This window comes from Antedon bifida, chromosome 6, assembly GCF_963402885.1.
Source record: "Antedon bifida chromosome 6, ecAntBifi1.1, whole genome shotgun sequence".
NCBI lineage: Eukaryota > Metazoa > Echinodermata > Crinoidea > Comatulida > Antedonidae > Antedon > Antedon bifida.
This window is the reverse complement of record NC_136231.1, coordinates 15,383,255-15,407,800: the sequence shown is the minus strand read 5'-3', so window position 1 is coordinate 15,407,800 and position 24,546 is coordinate 15,383,255. Positions and strand designations below refer to the sequence as shown.

At 32.6% G+C, this 24,546-nt stretch overlaps 2 protein-coding genes across 2 annotated transcripts in view; one reads left to right on the top strand and one right to left on the bottom strand.

Annotated features, from left to right (window-relative positions):
* Positions 1 to 9,217, bottom strand: part of LOC144845461 (small RNA 2'-O-methyltransferase-like) — a 47,868-nt gene extending 38,651 nt beyond the window's left edge. Inside the window, exon 1 of the mRNA XM_078702827.1 lies at positions 9,211 to 9,217. The gene's annotated coding sequence lies outside the window, so the exon portion shown is untranslated. The remainder of the gene's footprint in view (positions 1 to 9,210) is intronic.
* Positions 1,945 to 24,219, top strand: LOC144845424 (phosphatidylinositol 3-kinase catalytic subunit type 3-like). Its single transcript, XM_078702748.1, has 18 exons — positions 1,945 to 2,079; positions 3,027 to 3,215; positions 6,324 to 6,381; positions 7,163 to 7,248; positions 8,022 to 8,232; positions 9,556 to 9,651; positions 11,875 to 11,946; positions 12,180 to 12,284; positions 13,419 to 13,697; positions 14,033 to 14,154; positions 15,199 to 15,289; positions 15,423 to 15,599; positions 17,258 to 17,374; positions 18,852 to 19,118; positions 19,578 to 20,047; positions 20,995 to 21,085; positions 21,231 to 21,356; positions 21,991 to 24,219. The coding sequence occupies exons 1-18, from the start codon at positions 2,009 to 2,011 to the stop codon at positions 22,003 to 22,005; spliced, it is 2,643 nt and encodes an 880-aa protein (XP_078558874.1). The 5' UTR covers positions 1,945 to 2,008; the 3' UTR covers positions 22,006 to 24,219.
* The last annotated feature ends 327 nt before the right edge of the window (positions 24,220 to 24,546 follow it).

The window sequence follows — 24,546 nt, the reverse complement described above, 5'->3', positions numbered from 1 at the left end:
CCAACCTTTCCTGAGCAGTCAGAACGTAACGTTAAAACTAAAATTACAGTTGCTGAAAAACTACTTATCCAAAACGCTTTATTTTTTTACGAAAGTTAAGAGTTATTATCCCTTATTTGTAATATGTAAATGTATTTAAGATAAGGGAACAGGATTTTTTATATAAGTAGTTTTAAAACACTTGGTTTATTTGAAAACCACCAGCGTGGTTTTGCCGTATTGGCGGACTCGTCCATTTTACTAATAGGAAAAGGATTGTAGCAAAAAACGTTGAATTTGACCTATATGGTTTCCATTTCTGTTTTCTAATGCCAAATTAATATTATATTATTAGTATCTCTATGTAATATATAATATATTCATATTGTACTAGTTAGATCTACATACCGTTATACTGCACTTTAAATTTGTTTTGGTGATTTTTCAATGAATTGTATACACAGGGAGTTGGTATACCATTGGTTCTACTAAAATTATTATTACTTTTATTTGTTTGTGCAATATTTGAAGATTGCTACAAAAATAAAAATAATTTAAATATAATATATTTAACAGATTAAGTGTACGCACTATGCCTATGGACTACCGGGCGTAGTTCAGTATGATATTCTAATATTACCTTCTGTGTCACCCTCCCCCCTTTTGGGCTTTTTTTTCTTCTACACAATACTTATTGTTAATGTACCATAGTTATTTTAAGGGGAGTAGTCTCCTAATAAATACTTCTTAGCACTCTAACATTGTTCTTTTGTACCTATTGTATTGTTTTGTTTTCTTTTATTAAAAACTTTTGTTAACTGTCTGAAAGTTACATCCTAGTAAAGTGGAACGACCCAACATGGTTCATTAACTACCACTGTGTTAGGGAGCAGATTGAGATCAACTGATAAGAGCCCAACGCACTAAAATTAAATAGGCCAGAAAAACAAAACAAATTGTAATGAAATTTAGCCCGGGAAATATTTTATGAGCTGAAATTGGTTTTCAGATCGGCGGCAAAGTGCGCCGTAAGGAAACAAGGCCAACAGCCATAAGTCGCGTGCTAAAACGCATAGTGATACCGGACCGACAGACAGACAGACCGACATAGTGAGTCGCGTCCACGCGACTAATAACCTCGTGTCATCACAAGTGGGAACCGACGTGTTCAACACCGTTTCTGCTTTACGTTCATCATAATGATTCTCGATTGTAAGAGGGGATGCAAAATAGATAAATAGAAGAGTATTTTAATTATGTTGCGCGCGTCAATACGATATGTTGCGGCAGGATTTTTTTGTTTAGTGGTTCATACGTTGGTTAATGAAATATTTATTTTTCTTTTTACAATTTTCTTTACATAGTGCTGTCGCTTCACCAACCACACTAAATATTCTGATACTGATAATGATTTGTCTATACATTAGAAAAACATTTTGAAACTGGCGATTAAGTAAAACAGCAATATTATACAATGGGGAAGTGTAAAAGTTTAAATATAATACAGGAAAATGATTATTATTTATTCATACATTTAGATAATAAACAATAGACAAATATTATAGATAAAAAACACATAGCAACATATTTAAATGCAAAAAAAAAGATCTCTGTAAGTTGTATTCACACGTACCTAACATTTTTAAATTTTTGTAAAATCAAAATACGGACACTTTTTATATGGCTCTAAAATAAGCCTAAATATGCCTACCGCCATCCTTTACTTCTTACAATTTACTTTATGTAGGCCTAGTTTATTTCTATACTTTAAACAATTGGCTATGGTTTTAAATTGTAGACGTGTGCTACAAAGTTATATTGCATTAAATTCAATGCTCTGTGCGAGATCCTTCTTATTTTGACTTTTTGACTAGTTTGGAGAGGGCGCTGCTCCATGCTGTGACGTGAAATGGCGTCGCCCAGTTTGACCTTTTAACCCTGTACTTCTTCCCTGCGTGTTGTTGTTTTGAATGCAATATCAATCGAAGAGAGAGGAGGACTAGGCCTAGGCCTACCACCAAAACAAAAGATGATCGATGGAGTAGACAGATTTTTCTATGTTTATAGTTGTGATGTCAGCCTAAACATTCAGTTGAAGATGTAAGGTCAAATATACTGTTATTGCATTATTATTGTTTAATTATGTATAAAATATAGGCCTAGCTAGGCCTAGGCTAGGAGGCCTAGGCAGGCCTACCTCTAGAGGCTAGCTAGCCTAGGCCTAGTAGACGGTTCCAGGACGATTCGGCCCTGAGACGATTCGGCCCGGGACTATTTGGCCCACTTTTAGTGGGACGTTTCGGCCCAAAAACGTCCCACTCTGCGGGCCGAATCGTCCCACATTTAGACAAAAGTGACAAAACCAATTATTACCTGGTGGTTAATTATAATGTTATACAGTTTTTTCGGTTTTGATCAAGTTTTCAAAGGTGTTTGAACTAAACAATCGATAATTTATTTATTTTTAACTATTTTTAATCAATTAAAGCCACATGTCAAATTGTGTCAAACTTATCTCCGTTAAAAATGCATGTAAAGTATAGGCTAGGAGCAACAAAATACTTAACTTTTTCTTATATTTAAAAAAATGTAATTGCACATTTTACAGTGAAATATCGATGTAAAAAAAAAAGAGCGTGCTACACAAAAAAATATGCAAGTAGGCGTATTTTAAATTTCAAATGTCAATTACGCATACATTTTAGGCATTTCAAAATTTTCAAATTTGTTTGCGTTTTGTACATGTACTTCTGGCACAACTCGTACGAAGCATAGAAAAAACTGAATTTTGTTATTCATACCTTCTGTAGTAGATTTCAATCATTTTGTCAGGCGTCTTCTACTTCAAGTGAGCATTCCACGAAAAGGGATAATGCAATGTTACTGTTATGCGCAATGATTAAATAATAAAGCAACAAAACAGATCAGATATAGAATTTCGAAAATGTGGACTGCCACTTTAAAAGTCTCGTCACTTTTGCACAACATAAATATATACGAGCACAGATCACTCTATAATACAAAATAAAATTTGTTTATTTTTGCAGAGGTACATTGGAAGGTAAACGAGAGAACCTAAACTACAAATCATTGATAGAAGATCCGCAGTTACAATTCTCAGGTGCTTATGAAGAAGGTTGTTCTGACCTGTATGTTACTTGCCAAGTGTTTGCCGATGGAAAACCACTTGCCCTACCCACAAGTACATCTTACAGGGCTTTTGTAACTAGATGGAAGTAAGTTAATCTCTCATCCATGCTTTTATAGTTTTTAACAAGTTTTTCTCTAATACTGTAGTCATGTATAGTCTTACCTTGGGTATAATCCCACCCCCGAATTTATATTCAGATTCACATACAGGCATATCCCTGGGCAAAGTCCTAGGGTATCATTATCCCGATAATAATTATACTGTATACAGAAGACAAGCTCCAGATAATAAATAATATTAATAACTGGCATTAGGTATCCCAATGAAAGCGCACAGAGGGGTATCACTTTTGAAATATTAACAAAATTCGAATAAGTAGTATGACTTTGATGGTAAATAAATCGTATTCACTCTTAATTAATACTTACAAAATTTATATTGTTTGAAAGTACTTGTTTTAATCTATGTATAAGTGTGTTTACAATTAAAATTAATGAAGTAGTCGCCGAGAAAATGCGATTTTAAAACGGTTCTAAAATCCCGTCGAGCCGATTTCCGCGAGTTGAAAACCTCATCGGAAAATCCCCATCAGTTTTCAAAACACGATCGCACGATTACCATTGAAGCTAGCGGATTAATTTTTGTTGTATGTTATCAGGCTTTAAATGAGCTTTAATTTGATATGAAAATCGTCTTTTATAAATAGATTTTTAGTAACGAAAAGTCAATTTTTGTGACAAAAATCCAATTTTGAATCACCGTTTATGGAAAAATATTATGGATTTTGGTATTAAATTATAGCTAAATCTACATTGAAATCGATAAAACATAGATTACAAACGTATTGTGCATGGTAATTGTGCGAACTACATTTTAAAATGGTGCATGAGGCGTAAATCCCGTTCAGAATTTTAAAGATTCAACCATTATAATCCGGTGAATATTGTAGTGAGTAAAATATTGTACTGTGAAATACGCGCTAGTTTGTTGTGACGTTTTCCGTTTAATACATTATTGCACCCTATCAGCGAATGGTACGTTCCATATTTTGAACACGTTGTTTAGTTTTCCTTTCCTCGATGTGTGACAACAGCGATGTCGGAGATTGACATGTCCTTTTCCGTCGTAGAATATCTGGTTTTACGCATTAATTTAACAACTTAAAATTGGTGTAATGTGCGGAAGATTTATTATGCAAGTATACAATGCAAATGCGTTAGGTTTAAATGTACCGAAGAAATTTATTAAGCTAATTTACCAACGTTACATTTGACTCTGTATACGGCGACCCAAATACTTTTACGGGAGCGACTGCTGATCGCGAGTAAGCCGTTACTTGGCCTAAACTTTAGCCCCGTATTTCAATTTAATAACGTACTTACGGTTAGAAATACGAAAAGAAAACCATTTTTATAATGTTATATATACTATTCATGTAAACAATTAATTGTTTTAATTAACATTGATTATTTTAAATGAGTTTATTTTGACCCATTGTGTGTTTGCCTATTAAAGAGAGCATCTTAGCCCGGCTTGGATTTGGTGTCATAATCATACGGCCCTAAAATCTTGTTTTACGTATTCATTGATTGAAATTATGAATATAAAGTATATTAAAATAATATAATAATCATACTTACCTAAAATTAGTGTGAAAGAAAGGAAACAGTACACACAGTTTTTAACATACTTTTTCATTTTTTTTTTATAATTTTAAATTTCACCATTAAAAAAATATTTTTTTTTCATATTACACATATCAAATATATTTATTAATGAAATATACACTACATTCTAACAAGTACAAAAAAAAATTAAATGAATTAGTACAGTAGTTCAAAAGTTACAGATCATTGAAAAATTGCAGTTTTTTCATTTTTTAGGGAATTCCAGCAAAAATGGGCGCAAAATGCTTTCGGACCAACTTTGCGGACCAATAATTTTAAAAATAGGTTTCGTTGAGACTCCAAAAAAATGTACAACTCTGTGATATCTATAGGTTTAAAAAAAATCAAAACTTTTAACTGATTATTGTAAAAGTTATAACCTTTTAAAAATGCTTCCAATTTTAACTGCAAAAAACACCATAACTTCAGAACGGGTAATCGGATTTCAATCATTTAAATTGCAAAATGCTAATTACATTAAGTTATGTAGTTAACTGAAAGAAAAAGTAAAAAAATTAATTTAAATTTTCTCATTGGGATACCTACTGGCATATGTCCATTTGCGAGTTATGGCGAGTTATACATGAAACATGCAAACAATCAAATGTGTTATCTAAGTATTTATTCATTTAAGCCTCAAAATTATCATACATTCTATTTATACAAAGTTGAAGTTCACAATTTTATATTGCAATCAATAAATTGTGATTGTATTACAATATTTAAATGAGTTAATAAAAAGATTAAAACATTAAGATAAACTTACTAGCTTTGACGAATTATAGGTAATCTTTGTGATAAAAGATAAATTTCCTGATATTTAATCAAAGAAAATCTGCACTGCAGGTACATAAAAATATGAGCGCAAAAAGTTGGTGCATGCCATCATTCTATGAACTGATGGATTATAGGCTTTTAAATAGTCTAAATTGTGCCTATTTATGTGTTGTATAGAGTACACACATTCATTTAGACTGGATAAAAAGTAGTGAGCCGTCTTGCGGTCATTTGTGGTTTATATGATTTACCAAAACGTGACAAACCCACCCAGAAGCGATGCGAATTAAAAATGTTAAAAAGGTTAAACGCTTTTAACGAATTGGAAGCCTTCAAATTTAGTTTCATATAAATAATTCACGAGACATATTGAAGGAAGGGTTGAAAAAGCATGTGACTTTTTTAAAACATGGTGGTACTTTCAATCGTGTCAGGTAATCATTGAATTTTCTCTTATTTTTTTTATTAGATTTTATTCGGTTTTTATAATTACCATAATAATATTGTTGAATAAACCAGTGACTAAATAATAAATTACTAGATATTTGTCATTTTTTTTAAAATGTTGATTAAAATAGGTAAACAAATCACATGACGAGTGGTTTGTGCGAAGCTGAGTCTAGCCTGGACGGCCCAATGCGTACTGCGTGTTTATCGATGTGTAGAGTCGTACACAGAGTCGTTTAAGGCCAAGGCCTCCCTTTTTTGATAACCATAACTCCCTGACTACATTGATTTCATTTTATTAGTTGGAATGAATGGATAACTTTGCCATTGATGTATAGTGATTTACCACGCAATGCCCAGGTAGGTGAAATTAATTTAATTTTAAGGGGTGTTTTTTTCTTCCAATATATTGTATCACCACCCTACGGGGAAAAAAATTGCCATCCAACTTTTCTAGACCAGAATTTTTCATAGATTACGAATCTGGAAGGTAATCTGAAATTAGGATATGAATATTACGGTATATGTTTTTTTGTTATTTTTATGATTAAGTCAAATTGATCAATTACAACAATGTATTATACAGTATATATACAGATTATAACCAATATATTAAAGCACAATTTCGTCTTTTATTACATTTTTATGATTATAGGTATCTATTTTATGAAAAAAAAATTATTTGCAATTAAGGGTCAAATGTCAATATTGACCAATCATCGAATGTACCTATAAAACCAAATAAAAACTAGATTTGAACTTGTCACTGTGGACAAGTTAGGTTAGCTGCTGTGCAAACGCCACGTGCACATCATACGTTCTGGTCTAGAAAAGTTGAATGCCAATTTGTCCCTTTTGGGTAGTAGTTAGTAGGTAAGTAGTAGTACTTTTCTCTTTGTTTATATTTTTACTTCTGTACGTTTGATTTTGTTTATGTGATCTACCAGTGACATCAGTACTACAAGGTGTCTTCACAACAATTGAATTGAATTGACTATAAATAATGGGTGTATTAATAAATTATTAATTGTAAATTACATTACTGTAGCTTGATTATGACTTGCACTTTGCAGTACGTTGCTGTGCAAGCAGCGCATTCATTCATTCATGTTATTGATAATATTATTTACATATTTTTTAGGCCTGTTTCACAATTTGGGATGTTTATAGTGCAAGAAAGGCCATACCAGTTGGAGGAACAACTGTCTCTCTATTTGGAAAGAATGGGTAAATACAAATTAGAATTGTGCTAATGTATAATATAATAGATTTTCATGACATAGGGACATTACTTAAACCAATGCCACAGACCTACTGTATCATTTCCAAACGTGCCACACTCTTTTCACCAAGTATAAGTGGTCAGACCCATGAATACTAGGGGCTTAGGCCTATTTCGCGTATACATATCGCGATCGAGGCCCACACGATGAGCCTTCTTGAGTTGAGTTTGTTGCTTAGCTAGCTAGGCCTAATAAATGCTAAGCCTTCTTTATTGGCAATGGCAAAAAAAAAAATAATAAGAAAATGTATAACATTAAAACAAATACATTTCCGTTCTTATTCGAAATCGGTATCCATTGTTTATTGCCATCTGTCTTGTCTAGCACAAATGGGTACCCACAAAACGCCGCTCAAGTTCTCAACGCTAAAACAACTCACAGAGTACTGTACAATATACTAGCGCGAGTTATAGGACGCCGCCTATGCTATACAACCTGCTTGAGAGAACCGATATGGTCCCACATTATCACCTCTTTCGTTTGTTTATCAAATTATGTACGTTTCGTCGGCTTTTTTTAGCGTGTTGTTGCCGCATGATTTGTGACTACGACTTATATGCTATAAATCACTAAAGAATGTGTGTATTCGGACCCCAAAAAGACATCGACTTGGAAAAATTTGATTTAACATTTTGAAAGAATCTTGTGGTAAATGTGAAGTGATACCAGTATAATAATCTAGTCATGTATATAATTTTTATTGAAAAAAACATTCAGGACGTTTCGTCAAGGAATGCATGACATGAAAGTTTGGCCGGGAGTTTTAGCAGATGGCAAGACATATACCACAACCCCTGGCAAGACTGTAGGTAGCGAAGATGAAATGGCTCGTCTAGCAAAGCTTGTGAAGAAACACCATAAAGGTCATATGGTCAAAGTTGACTGGCTTGATCGTCTGACATTTAGAGAAATTGAAATGATCAATGAGGTAAGTTAAGTCAATTTGTTTATTTATTTCTGTCCTGTAATTTATTGAAAACTGCACAACAGATTAAACCTTTTTATTAGCAGTTAGGTGGTTTCTCCTCAGTCTGAGGACCTTAGTTATAAAGATCATGTTACGTCGCGTCTCTTCTTGCTGCATGCTCTCATGATGAGCTGGCGAGACATGTGTACCATTCTCGTCTCATAATCGATCGAACGAAGCCCATTAAACAGCAATTTCCACGACACCAATCAAGTGAGGCCGATCTCCGCTGGTTCAAACGCATAACCATGTCTTTCTGGTCTAGTCCTACGGTTATTTATATATGTCGTGATGATCGAGGGAGTGACTTGCGGGAGGTGTGAAGCCTAGCGAGAAGAAAGCCACAAGATGTGCAAATTGATTGAATTCCGAGAAAGTAAATTTTTTTTAATTACGCAAAAATAAATTAGTCAACCAATAAAAACACATCGGAAATGAACACTCTGTTATGAAGACTCTGAAATAATAACAAGTAGCATATAGCAAATTATAAAACGTATATAGGAGAAACTGAATAAACTAAATATGTAATTTTTTTATTTTGCACCTCCACTTTAAAAGAAACAGTGTAATCTGGAGAGGTCTCAAGTTCCCCGAAATTTGTGGGTTTTCCCAATTTTTAATGGTGATCCCCGCCTTCCCGAAATTGGTTATTTTCCTCCAAAAATGTGGACAATTTAGGCCTAGGCTAGCTTAGCCTAGCCTAGAGATTTTTAATCTAAGATAACTGAAATTAAACATTTTTATTTCACAATTACCACTCCTGGCACTGTTTATAATGATTCCCAGTATTTAAACAAAAGCATTTCTTATGCCTTTGTTTCACGAATTAACAGCCATCTATCAACTGCTAAGCCAAGCACACGGGTGTCACGAAAGACCTAAGATCACGAAACCTAATACCCAATACCTAAGATTACCAATAGTTCTCTTTCGCACCTGCCTTGTATTTTAACTCTAAATGAAAGTCTACTTTATTAACAAAATTATCGTAGGCCTAGGTGGCTAGGCTATACCAGTACAAGTTTGAAAAAGATGTCAGGCATTACCCATTGTTTATTACTGAACATAGGCAGGTACAGTAGGTAGGCCTAGTCAATTTGGTATTGGATCCCAGATGATGTACGGCTGAAATGTTTTGCATAGCTTAATATTAGCTTACCCTCTATTGTTTACCCAGAATTTTGTTTTTTGACAACTTGGGACCTCTGAATCTGTTTGATTAAAGATCATATTGTACCTACAGTACCCATTTGTTTTAATATTTTTTTATTTGAACAATAGAGAGAAAAAAGAAATTCAAATTTCATGTATTTAATGATTGAGTTTTCAAAAGTGCACTACAATAACAAAGAATTTTCCATCGTCTACTATGATAAGGTGAGTTATTCATTTTTGTTAGTTATTATTCTGAAAAAAAATATACAACTAGAGATCTATATCCAATAGAATATGAACCCATGTTATAGAAGCGTTTTGGAGTGCATTTGTACAGGCGTACTTTCACATTTAAACTATAAATAAGTTTAAATTTAATGTACTACTGTAGACATATAAATTCAAACACAGTATATAGAGATAATAAATAAATTGTAAATTCTAAAACATCGTACTCTATTTGGCTATCAAAAATATTCAACCTTCCCTCAAATAAAGTCGATGTTGGTTATGCCTCCATATAGATTTTCATTTAGTACTTTTATAAAAAGATGACTATATTTGAGAGGGAACACCACTACCTATAGTAACATTTGATATAGATTTGTTAGGGAATTTATCTCAGCCCATTCAACTAATGTTATGGACGTACTGTTATGGACATGCATAAAAATGTACATCCATAATGACAAAAAAAACCAGAAAATTAAATGAAATGTTCACGATTTATGGATTATTTTTTAATCTAAGGCTAAAAAACGATAGTTCAATCTCTTGAGTTATCTGTATCTGTATCAAAATATTATAGCATGCATTTTCTGCAATTTATTTAGGAATAATTAATTTATATGATAATGAAATACATTATAGTGAAAGTTGAGTATGCCTACCAGTAATAATTTTTGAATTCCAGTTGCAGTCAGAGTCAGTGGTTTATGAGGAAACAGTTAAACAGTATATCAATTGTGTCGGCTGTTTGCTAATTTGCACAATTTTGAATGAACATGGAGTATAGTTACTGGTATTAATATTATTTATTGTATGGAATTGTTTCAAAAACATGAATATGTCCGTGTTTAGGATTTTGTATACTGTATTTAGTCATTACTGTTGAATGGCACATTTTTAGAACAGAGTTTGTTTTTTGGTTTTATACAATTTTTGGCAAGATCTGAATACGTTTTTGAAGAAACATTTTGTTTTGTAAACCTGCTATTTTGTCGTTAGATTTTATGATCCGAGTATTGAATGGATGAAGGCAAGTCATTTGATACTATCTTGGAAGTATTAGTAATGTAGACGTTCTCCAACAGGGATATTCATCAGCAACAATACTTACACAATATAACTGGATTGATAACACAATAATTGATTGATATTTCTGCTGCAGAGATGAAAGAACAGTAGTAATAGATTTTTAATTAACTCTATTGTACTGAATTCATGGTACAATTTGTTATGAATAAAGACCTTACAATGTGCCTAGATTGGAATTTTTCTATTAATATTTCTGGAACATGAGATATTAAATTTAATTACAGTACAGAATTTCCTAAACTTCTAGTTTGATCTGAATTGTTCACAAAGAAGGATTTTGTACATTTTACAAGGTGTACAAGCTTACAAGATTGCCTAGTTCAACTAATCAGTTGCAATATGTTTTGCCTGAGTATAAGTTAAAATTTTAAAATACAACTTGTCAATGTTTCTGGAAGACCATAATGTATTTTAATTTGGCATCACAACTACTAGGATTTAATTCACTGAACAATGTTTGGAGACGTGAACAGGATAGACATGATTATATTCAAATAGGAAATGTGAATATACAGGTAGAACCATCATACAACAGTACACATTTTTAAAACCATGTTAAACAGAAACACTGTTTGATTATTTTGTATGTTTTTATGTCCGATACCTTATAGAAAATGGATACTAATTATCAAACGCAGTCAACTTTCTCAGTACCAGGCACCCTTGGGCTAGTCTACTATACTATATGTTTTTTCATAAATTTTGTTTTTAATGGTAACAATTAACAAGTCTGGTCTTGGGAGAGTTTTTGGTTTACTGTTTGTCAGTATTGGGAGAGTCAACTCTACAACATTCATGAGTATCAGTAAAAAAACATGATCCATAGTTTCTTAGCTTGTTGCAGTATTGAAACAGTATTGAAAAACAAGATTTTAGTGTTCATTGTTCAAAACATAAGTATTTAGTAACTATTTGCATTATTTTTTCCTGCAATGCTAACCCCTTCGAGAAAATATAATCTCTCAAGAAAACTACAATTCTTAAATGTTTTATATTACACCTCTAAGCAGGCAATATTATTTGTACATTATATTATTATGCATTTGATTATTTGTAAAGAAACCACTTTAATGAAAACAACACTAAATTGAATAAATGAACCCATCGTTTATTTATATCTTTTCATAGGATGCCCAAGAATCTGTCCAAATGCGCAATTATGCTGAAATTGTTAAGGTACCAGACCCTGAAATGCTGATGGTGAGTAATAACAGTCCATAACAACTGACTGACCTTGGGGTGATTTAAGTGTTTCTGTGTGAAAATGAAATATATTATTATTATTCAGAGTAGGTTCATTCAGTTTCTATGTAAAATGCATTCTTGACATGACACATAATGATTTTTATTGTGGACTATCTGGTTGTTTCATTTGAGTACTATAACCTACAAACCTAACTTCAGTATTTATGACACAAATATTATATTTTTAGGAGAATTTGGTAGAAGATAAGCATCATATACTGGTTAGAAGTGAACGTAGCGGACTAACAGACAAGGACTTGAAACCAAATGCTGCAACTAGAGATCAACTTAATGTGAGTACACTAGTATAGCTTGGTAATGGATACATCATTAAACATAGACATACACAAAGAACAAAACAAAACTACAAACTTATGCCATATTCTTGTCTCCACAATGCAGTGCCCTCTATCCAATTATAAATTTTGATCAAAAATCATGTGCTGAGTATCAGATGTTTTTTAATGTGATCCACTGAGTGTTTTTAGCAGATTTAAAACTCTCCCTGAAAGGACAAATATCTAATTTAAACACATTTATTCAGTCCTTCATTTTTAAGGAGAACGATCGTGATTGCACTCCTTAACAACCTTCAAGGAGAGCAACTAATTACGCTCCTTAAATCTCACAGTGAGGCACCAAAAATTCCCCTGCCCGTATTTAAGCGCAAGTTTCTTCATCACCTCATAGTGCATCCAGTACGGTGTTATAAAAACACCTCCTTTACACCATGAACTCAACGCAACTCAACTCAAAGTCCCAACCAGTTTCTTATATGGAACGAGGCAATTTTATAAATATAGTTAATTTAAAAAATAAAAATTAATAATTAATAATTTATAAATTATTAGGAGGCCTAAATATTATGTTTATTATTTATAGAGCTCAGTTTCTTTGTCATCAGCATCCTTCTAGAAACTTTCTCCCACATCATCATGCATGTGTGTGACCCAACATGTCAACACAGCCTACTGAACATGACACATGATTGAATAACTGTTTCTTAATTATTTCTAAGGCATGATATTAATGTTTTATTGACAATTGTATGTTAGAAATTAGAAATGTTTAGTTTATGAAATTCAGGTAAATAATTTCAAGTTTTCTGTAGGGGTACGATTTCTAGGCCAACAAGCTAGGCTATCAAAGCCAGGCTAAATGCCTATTTGGCAAGGATCCTCCATGCTCCCCACACCCAATTACCCAGGCAATAAAATAACAAGCTGAGATAATAACCTTGCAATCTCACCTAGGCCTAGTCAGGCCTCGATTTTACCACGATTATCAGCGATTTTGAAACGATGAAAGAAGCATCGGTGATCTAGAAAACTCATGTCTTAATGTTCTATCTCTTGAAAACTGAGATCTGAGTTCTCTAGTTTCATTCACATTTTAATGTGGTTAATGAAGTTATTTTTTATGTTCAGACTATTGTAAACTATCCTCCAAACCAACAAATTACATCAGAGGAAAAGGATCTACTATGGAAGTTTAGATTCTCATTGTCTAATCAGAAGCAAGCACTTACAAAGTTTTTGAAATCGGTCAAGTGGAATCAAGCGCATGAAGAGAAGCAGGCAATTGAGTTTTTACACAAATGGAGCCCTATAGATGTGGCTGATGCGTTGGAACTGTTGTCTCCACAGTTTAAAAACCCTACAGTTAGAAGGTATGCTGTCTCACGGCTTAAAACAGCAACACATGAGGTATGTCATTACTTAGCTACCTACAGCCAGTGACACAATTTCTATTATAATTTTCTGGTATTTTGAAAAAAACACTTCAGGTAATCTAGCCATAAAAATGGTTATACATACACAATTTACACCATTTTCAGACCAACAGACGACACTAAATGTGTCATTTTTAGGTATTTTGTTATGGCTCGTTTACACAAAATCTACCCATGCGACTTATGACTGATTCCGTTTGAAGACGAAATATTACGAAATAAAATTCTCACTTAAGATTGGAAGGATTCCTATTGCACCCATTTTTAATAGTCAATAGTTAATTAAATTTTGTATTTGATTTTTTAAAGGAATTATTATTGTATTTACTGCAACTTGTTCAGGCTTTGAAATATGAGGATTTTGAAGCAATCAAGGCAGGAGTTGAAGATGCAGCGATGATTAGGAGGGAGGCTGAGGCTGAACGTGAAAGGTAGCCTCAAGCATTTTGTCAGGTTCATGCTCTGTATAATACTTCATGAATGCATTCATACTCTCAAACATTGTATGGTCAATATAAGAGACCTGTTCCCATACAGCAATACATAGATTTAATTAATTACTAAATTAATCATCATAACAATTGTCTTGTTAGGAGAGTTATAAATAAATACTGTAGTAATAATAAGTGAGTTTACAGTCATATTTGGAGTAGAGATAACTTTTGCATAGTGTTTGTGTTGGGACAATAAATTTGATGCATTAGTGTAGTATCAGCCATGTAGTGTAGTATTAACATGTCCATGAAATTCTATACTATAAGCATTAAAGCTTTATTGATAATAATAATATTTTATTGGCACTCAACCACAAAAATCTCAATTGCATTAAACAACAACAATTAAAAAGTCGACATTGGTCAACAAATCAATTGTCAAAACAATTCGGCTATAGTACTCAAACCACCCTTTAAATAAACATTATGTTAAAATGAGATCAAAAAGACTAAATGTGCTGAGATCGTGCAATAGCAGGGTTATGCGATATTTTAATTCTTTTGTTTCGTATTCTATTAGACTGTTAAATGATTTTGCATAATTTTTGAAATTTTTGATGTATTGCAGCTTTTTATTTTTTATTTTTTATTAAATATTGTAATTAATTATTTTTTATATGAAACGTTTTTATATATTTTTGTACAATTTTGTGAAAAGCACTCAAAATATTTTCCCATGTGGACGAAATAAAGTTAAAGTAAAGTAAAGTAAAGTATAGTAACTATTTACTCACTTTGTAATATTGGCTCACTTTCTGATTATTTTTACAGTAGTTAATTTGCTCTAGTTTCTTTTCTGTAACAATAACATACTCATTTTGTTTGTATTTGTTTTCATTTGAGCATACTGTAGTCTTACTGCTGAAGAACTTGTAGTCTAGTGTTCATGAATAAATAAAGGTTATTATTATTATTCATAATAATTTATTTATCAAATTAGTTTTGTTTTTACCATTTTATATTCTGCTATTATGTTGATAGATTAAGAGCATCATCTACGAGTTCAGTAGAAGACCATTCAGAAAACAATCAATCTCAAAATATAGATGGTACTGATGATAGGGATGAAGAGGTCAGTTTTTGCTTCATTTCTTTTTTTCACCATTAGGCTAGATACACTTTAGTTTTAACTGTGCAAAATACCATTACAATTGTATAATTTGAATTGCAAATAATTTAATAGATTGTTTTTAAATATATTTCAGTGTGACCTTGCAACATTTTTAATAAACCAAGCCACTTGTAACTTCACAATAGCAAACTATTTTTACTGGTACTTGGTCGTTGAATGTGACAGACAAGATTCCTTGATTTCCAAAGACCCAAAGGTCACTGAGATGTATGTAAATGTGATGAAGCGGTTCAGTCAAGCATTACTTAAGGTAAAGACTGTACCTCATATTATTATTACAGATTTCAACATGAGAAACTGAGATACAGTTTGTTGTGGAAGTCTAACCCTAAAATTGAGTGCACCCTGTGGTATAATGTGTTTACACACACAGCAGGATTCCATTAACATGCATCTATATGCAACTAAGTTTTAAAAACACAGGCTTAGTTGTCTTTTGTTAGTTATTAGTGAATGAATCGTGAAATGCTATGGTTTTATTCTAAATTCTAAATAATGTACTTAAATTATTATTTAATAAAAATTTAGAATACATGTGACTCCCTATTACATAAATTAAATGATGCAACTGAAATTGCCAAAAATATTTATTTAAAATAAATAAAACAGATTGGTTACTTCAAATCAGATCAAATATAAAACTCATATAAGATCATAATAAATACTTAACTGAATTATATAAAATAAAAGATAAAAAAATAAAAAATAAAAGATAAGCAAGTAAAATAAAAGATAAGCAAGTAAAATAAAAGATAAGCAAGTAGGATAAAAGATAAGCAAGTAAAATAAAAGATAAGCAAGTAAAATAAAAGATAAGCAAGTAGAATAAAAGATAAGCAAGTAAAATAAAAGATAAGCAAGTAGGATAAAAGATAAGCAAGTAAAATAAAAGATAAGCAAGTAAAATAAAAGATAAGCAAGTAGAATAAAAGATAAGCAAGTAGGATAAAAGATAAGCAAGTAAAATAAAAGATAAGCAAGTAAAATAAAAGATAAGCAAGTAGAATAAAAGATAAGCAAGTAGGATAAAAGATAAGCAAGTAGGATAAAAGATAAGCAAGTAGAATAAAAGATAAGCAAGTAGGATAAAAGATAAGCAAGTAAAATAAAAGATAAGCAAGTAGAATAAAAGATAAGCAAGTAGGATAAAAGATAAGCAAGTGAAATAAAAGATAAGCAAGTAAAATAAAAGATAAGCAAGTAAAATAAAAGATAAGCAAGTAGAATAAAAGATAAGCAAGTAGGATAAAAGATAAGCAAGTGAAATAAAAGATAAGCAAGTAAAATAAAAGATAAGCAAGTAGAATAAAAGATAAACAAGTAAAATAAAAAATAAAAACAATAGGAATTGTTTTTAAAAATTTTAAAAGATTGAATAAATAATCAAAAATTAAAACGAATTATCATTAGCAAAAGTACATACATAACTGTGATACTTAATATAATTATATTAGTGCATGTTCATGTATTGATATCTTTGTGATACTGTATTTAGCTATATAAAATAAGAAAGATATTTTTATATGTATTAAACATAGATTAAACCAAAGCTGTGTTCACCCACACTAGAGTTAAGTGTGCAAAAAACAGAGTTGAGCCGATCCAAGCTTGTGTTATCAGTTAATTACTCTCTACTGTCAATATAACTGATTGGGTTCATCATTTGATGTAACTGTGATAGGTTCCAGAATGTAACAAACAAGCAGTAGAAATAACTTGCCACTGGATTACAAATGGGGTATATCAGATGTATTGTTTAACCAGTGCATGTTTTGCTTTTAACAAATAGAATAAGATAGGTAAAACAACCAAATTTCAATTATCTATCTATCTATTTAATGTTTACATACATTTAACCAATACAGTGAACGATTGATTAATTTGTAAGTGAATAATGCATGTTTTTAGAATGGTAAAAAGGGACATCAGTTTAGAAGTAAGTTGGCTAAGCAACAGAGCTTTGTTGAGAAAATTGTGATGCTTATGGTCAGTATATCAAGAGAAAGTGGCAATAGAAAGAAAAAGGTAAGAGCTTTACACAAAATGAATGAATCTACATCATGGTCACAGCCCATGAATTTTGACTTTGAATTTAATTGCAAAAAAAGTAAACCAAAGCGATACAAGGATTTGAAAGCCTTATCAGCAAAATAGTCCGGTTTGACCTAGACAAAATTAGAACAGAATTTATTTTTGTTGTAGGTACTTCCTAAGACCAATCTGAACAACATATATAAAATGGAGAAAAAAGGGAGATGAAGAAAAATTGCTAAAATGCATGTAACTGAAATGGCCGTTTTCTCTCAATTAGTATTAACTAGATGGTACGCTCGTGTACCATCTAGGGCGTGTCCACATATGGTTCTCGAATACACAGTAATTTCAGCATAAAAAAACTGGCGATTTCAAATGTACTATAATGGACTATAATACATTGTCGTTTTCAGAAACGAATAAATAGACATGATGATTTATGCAGTCAACTAAAATTAGCACCCTGGAAATTAGGAATACTTCCAAAAGAGAAACTTGTCATAAAATCACGCACAAACGTAGCTAAGTCAGCGATCGCTAGGCCACCTAGGCTAGGCCTAGCTAGCTAAGCTATACAGCCCAGCGAACCCACACACGTAGTGATGTACGTCACAGTGTAGGTCGATCGTATTAATATATGGCGCCACCAACATTGCAAAACACCAAGGTATCTTAGGCAATAGAAACCATTGATTAAAGTATGATAAAGTTTTATTATTGTCGGCAATGTGGGTTTTCCGTGTGCTAACTGGCTATTTGATACACCATTTATTATAACCAGTCAGCAAATTGGGAGTCGGCAAACTGGTCTAGGCAACAATTCTAGGCCCATTTGGTAGGTCTGTTACCATGTTTGTTTGAGACAATCAGGACCGACGATGGACAATCAGACCCATAAATAACATGAATTAAACTCTTAAAAAATAAACCTAGCCCTAAAACTCCCTGCCCTAAATGAACTGTATTTAAATAATCTCTTCCAAATCAGTAAAATCGTGCGTAAACTAATCAAAGCCCTAAAAACTGGAGCTGGTCGTGTTGGGTCCAATCTTGTGGTAGCAGGCTCTCTGGAGTCACAAGAGAGTTAGCCTGTTAAACTTTACATTGGTAGAATAGGGATAGAGCTTTAGTCTTGGTTGTTTAATTAGAAGCCACAGGACTTCCAACTCAGCAGGCACAAAAATATCTGTTAGAACTTCGGCTCTAAATTCTTGTTTAAAATACATTAGTATCCCACAATTTGTTTTGTCTGCATTTGCTAAGTGCATTGAAAATGTTCCATGCGGTGCGGTTTCATTCATAATCTGGTTTTTCAATAACGCAAATAAATTCATCCAATTTGTTTAAAATGGAGCATGTGTTAGTATCTATCATATCTTTCGGCATAATACACTCAACATTAGACTCCCCATCCTCGAATGAATTATAAATGTGAAGAATTAAATTTAAATCTTTCCTTTTTTGAAAGATTGACAGATTACAATCAGTACTCTCAAATCCAGACATATTATCATACAATTATAAGGAGTTTGAGCCCATCCCTCTACCCCTTCATCCAGAGCACATCATCAAGGGAATCAAACCAGAAACGGCCACCATATTCAAGAGCGCCCTCATGCCATGCAGGTTGACATTCATGACAACAGAGGATGATGAGTATGTGGTGATTTGTAAGAATGGTGATGATTTGAGACAGGATCAATTGATATTACAAATGATACAACTCATGGATAAGGTAAGTAGTGTAAGAATGGTGATGATTTGAAACAGGATCAATTGATATTACAAATGATACAACTCATAGTTTAGATTATGGTTATATTTTTGTTCTGTACAGTAGGCCAGACTATATATTTATGTTACACAAAATGTTTACTACTGATTGTTAAACAAAACTAATTGATAAATCATTATTTCTGAAGAAAGAACAATAATTTATTAGTGTATATTGTCCCCCCAAAATATGAAAAATGAAGATTAATAAAATCAGACTTTAAGTAGGTAATTTTGCAGTAATAAAGTTTTTCACTTCTGTAAAAAAAACAAAGTCATAAAAATCATTTCACTTATAAAAAATAGAAAGAAATGTTTCTGCTCACATACATTTTTAAATTTTTTATTAAATGCTGATAAAATTATCTTCAATCATAAAGATCACCTATAATTAAATTCTAGTTTATCATTATTATTACAGCTTTTAAGACAAGAAAATCTTGACCTCAAATTGACCCCATACCGAGTGCTAGCAACAAGCAGTAAACATGGATTGGTTCAGTTTGTGCCTAATTCTACAGCAGTTGCTGAAGTACTGGCAAAATATGATGGAAACATACAAAACTTCTTCCGCAAATGTGCCCCAAATGAAATGGGACCTTATGGCATACACCCAGACGTGATGGATACCTATGTGAAAAGCTGTGCTGGTTATTGTGTAATAACTTATCTACTTGGAGTTGGTGACCGTCACTTAGACAATCTTTTGCTGACTGAAGATGGTAAATTGTTCCATATTGATTTCGGCTACATTCTAGGACGTGACCCAAAACCACTACCACCCCCGATGAAGTTGAGTAAAGAAATGGTGGAAGGCATGGGTGGAACCTCAAGTGAACACTACCAGGATTTTAAAAGACTCTGTTATACGTCATTTCTACATCTTAGAAGGTATGTCAAACACACGATTGGCATCACAAAATCGGCGTGGTGTCGAAAATAATAATAATAATTTTCGTAATCTATATTTATTAAGCTTTAAAATGAGGGGTTGTTTATGAAAATTGGTTTATTATATGAAGAGTTATTAATGATTAACTTTGCCTAGAGTAGTCACGCCAATCCAACATAGGCCATAAGCAGTAAATCATATCGTTTCATCTCGTTCCAGTGTTAGGCGTCTAGAATTTCTTGTACAATGTTAATTTTATAGTTAACATATCAAAAGTTCTCCACAATTTTGAGAAATCATCGATTGATTTTGGGACTCCATTTTGATATACATGTATCAGCGTGAGTAGTGATTTGGTTCCGCGAAGGAAACTTGTTCAAAATATTCCGCAACGTCCAAAAATCTGTACCACGTGATATTATGATTACAGATTGGGGAATCTCCCAAAACGCACAGAGTATAGCATTGTGTACCAAATCAACACATGCATCATTCGAGAGTCGAGGAAGTTTGGTTTATTTTGTTACCTAAACAAACGTTGTAAACGGACATTCTTAGCGAAAAAAGATGATATGCTTGTATGAAAATTGTTTCCCGTTCAACATGGTGTATTGATTTGTTAGAAACACAGTTTAAAGAAAATAAGAGAGGCCAAAAGATAGCTAGCCTAGCCTATCCATTGTTCTAGCCTAGCTAGATAGTGACTTTCAATACATGTAGCTAGGTTAGGACTGAGAGGGGTAGCATATTTATGAGACTCTGGATTTTCAACATAATTTCCGTCAATAACAAGTGCAATGTGATTAATTTTGTTTTGGCTGCGGAAACACGACCTAAGATACTCAACATCCAATCCACTACATGAAACAGTACCAATACAGATCAATTACTGTAACAGGCTTGAAAATATGGGTTTTTTTTATGATTCTTTTTTTTGTAATTTTAGGCATGCCAATTTGATTCTGAATTTATTTTCATTGATGGTGGATGCAAGTGTACCAGACATAGCATTGGAACCAGACAAAACAGTCAAAAAGGTAGTCAGTCTGTTGAAAGATAATTATTATCATAGAAATATATGTTAACATTCAATTGTAACTGAAAACTCTCTTAAAACCAGTGCTGATGCTGCTTTCACTGTAATCTCCACAATTCTCTGATTTCTTCAATCTTTGTATTTAGGTACAGGATAAATTCCGTTTAGATCTAACTGAGGAAGAAGCTGTACATTACATGCAGAACTTAATTGATGTCAGTGTGGGGGCAGTGTTTGCTGCTGTGGTCGAGCAGATACATAAATTTGCACAGGTAATGATAATAAGTAGTCTAAATTACATAGTTACCAACCGTCTCGCATCGTGCGGGACGGTCCCGCATTTCAAAGTGATTTTTAATTTTAAAAAAAAAAAGCATTTTGAATAAACGTATGCATGACCACATATTTGTCTCATATAATAACAAAAGAACATATACAAACAAAAGAATAACATACAATTTGATAATATTTGCATTGTTTACAATACCGGAAGTACATTATTATCGCAGACTTTCCCCTGATGTTCGCATTAAACACAAAATAGGATCGTTTTGCTGATTCCTAGCGCGCTATGAGAGTGTCATTTCCAGCCAACTAAAATGGTATTCATCATGAATTTTACATGCGAGAGTAATATTTCTGGCCATCTAGGAGTGCCAGCAAACTAAATTAGCTTCTTCACAGAACCCCCATGAGGGTGTGGCTAAAATACTTTGTGTTGAATCACCTCTCTCCCCCCCCCCCCCCTCTTACTGGGAAGAAATATGTTTTTTATATAATTATTCCTATTTTTCTGTGCTTTTTATTAAATTAAGTACTGTAGTTAAATTCTTGATAATTTTAAATTCATAAAATATTTTTTGTGATTATTTATTGAAATTATTTTTTTTTTAAATTTTATTTCAGTATTGGAGAAGATGATGATAAATAGTACTTGGCAGTCCATGGCAGTCTCATAGACTCCATGGCTATCTGTCATGGACTCCATGACAGTCTCTCATGGACTGCATGGCAGTCTCTCATGGACTCCATGATAGTTTTTCATGGACTCCATGGCCATCTCATGGACTCCATGGCAGTCTCATAGACTCCATGGCCATCTGTCATGGACTCCATGGCAGTCTCATAGACTCCATGGCTATCTGTCATGGACTCCATGGCAGTCTCTCTTGTACTCCATGGCAGTCTCTCATGGACTCAATGGCAGTCTGTCATGGTTTCCATGGCAATCTGTCATGGACTTCATGGCAGTCTGTCATGGTTTCCATGGCAATCTGTCATGGACTTCATGGCAGTCTCTCATGGACTTCATGGCAGTCTCTCATGGACTCCATGGCAGTCTGTCATGTTCAGATGTTATGATGTCATCTTATGGCCACCCGAATATAAAATATAGGATTTTTGCCTATTTCGTCATAGCTCATCACATTTAGTAGAGCGCATCACGTAACTCAATTTCTCCCAGATATTAATATTTGTTTGCTCAATCAATTATCTTTTGTAAGAGATACAAACATTTAAATTTTGATGACATCATCGTACTTCAAAAGTGTGAATAACGTGGGTCACTTATTTTAATCTTTACAGTAATTTTCAATATGTTATAGCTCCTCAGAATAAAAAGTGATACTCATTAATAAAACGTTTTCTGGAAGCTGTTGAATTGTAGATACGAATTCATGTAAGCATTTTGTGTATCGGATGTTGTGACGTCGTCATATGGACAGTTGAATTTAAAATGTCATATTTTCATCTTTTGCATCATAGTTCATCACATAAGAGCACGCATCTATATTCTATGTGTCCAAATTTCTTCAACACGTTAACATGTTGTTGCTCGGATAATTTCCTTCCAAAATTGCTATCTTCGTGTTTCATTTTGATGACGTCATCATGTTCAAAATTGGTATAAAAGACAGGTCCCGTAAATTTACCTATGCTAAACTGTATGTATACAGTATATATTGTATACTGTTTTGACACAAAATAGAGAGCACACTAACATTTTATTTTCTTCATTTTTCTTTTTCTTCTTCATTATTCTAACGTATGATGTGCACGTTGTTATTTTCAAGTACTGTACATTTATCAGTATCAGTAATATATTTATTCATCACTCAACAAAAGGAGATGGATTCATTTCATTTCATTTATTTTGTCTCCATAAAAATACAATAATAAAAAAACGTGGACAAAGAACAAGAAAACATCACATAAAACCAGACAGAGACAGGATTCCTAAAAAGCGACCTTAATCACCATCTAGTAGGTCTCCTATTGCACTGATTGTATAAAAAATATTTAGAATAAAATTTGTATAAACATTAAAAATGCATATAAATACTATATCAAAATAAATTAAAATATATTGCAATATCCTCGTCAATACATAGCAAAATTTTACTTATAATAAATTTACCTGTATTAAAAATTAATGAATCTCAAATTTCTTCCGGTAGTTCCTCCTACGCGTGGGGAAATATGTGGAAAATTGAGTATTTTAAAGAATTTGTCCGAGCAAAAGGGTGTGTTTAAAATATCCACAGTATATATGCCATAAATATATTTGACAATAAATGACATGGATAAAAGTTGGAAACGTTTTTCAAGTGAACTTAATCCTAAAACATTAAGACGTTCATAGGAAATATCGTCCCATATAAGTTTTAGTCATTCGGCGTTGGACTTGTTCCAATGAGTAGAGATGTCCTTTTTGGTAAGGTAACCAAGCAGGTATACCATATTCAATAATCGGACGTACAATAGCACAGAATAATGCGCTTAATAAAACCCATTAATTTCGAAGCTTTTGTCTGAGACACATGTAATCCCCAATCTAATTTTGAGGTAAAAGTTATCCCAATGTACTTGTATGAGGTAACCTGGCTCAAGGTGTTAACACCTATTTTATAATTATTACCAAGTTTACTTAACCTAAATGACGCGCATACATTTACATTTTGTTGAATTCAGAAGCATTTTATTGGTTATGCTCCATTGAAGTATACAGGTTAAATCATTCTGAAGTGACTGATGGTTTTCAGGAGATCCAATAGCTCTATTACGATGATTACATCATCTTAAAATAAAAGTCAAATCAAATATAAAACTCTTAAGAAATATAAAATGTTTGAGTTAATATAGTAAAAAGATAAAATTTAATAAAAAGTTAAAATGTACTTAAACAGTATAAATATTGAAATAATATACTGTAAATGTATATGTATTTACAATACAAAATAAAAAATTACTTTCAGTATGAATAGAAGACTGTTTTATAGTTTATAATTTTGTTATTTTATTTTTCTGCTGCTGGTGGCGACCACTATCTCATGGACTCTATGACAGTCTCATGGACTCCATGGCTCTCTCTCTCATGGACTCCATGGCTCTCTCTCTCATGGACTCTATGACAGTCCCTCGTGGACTGCATTGTAGTCTCATGGACTCCATGGTAGTCTC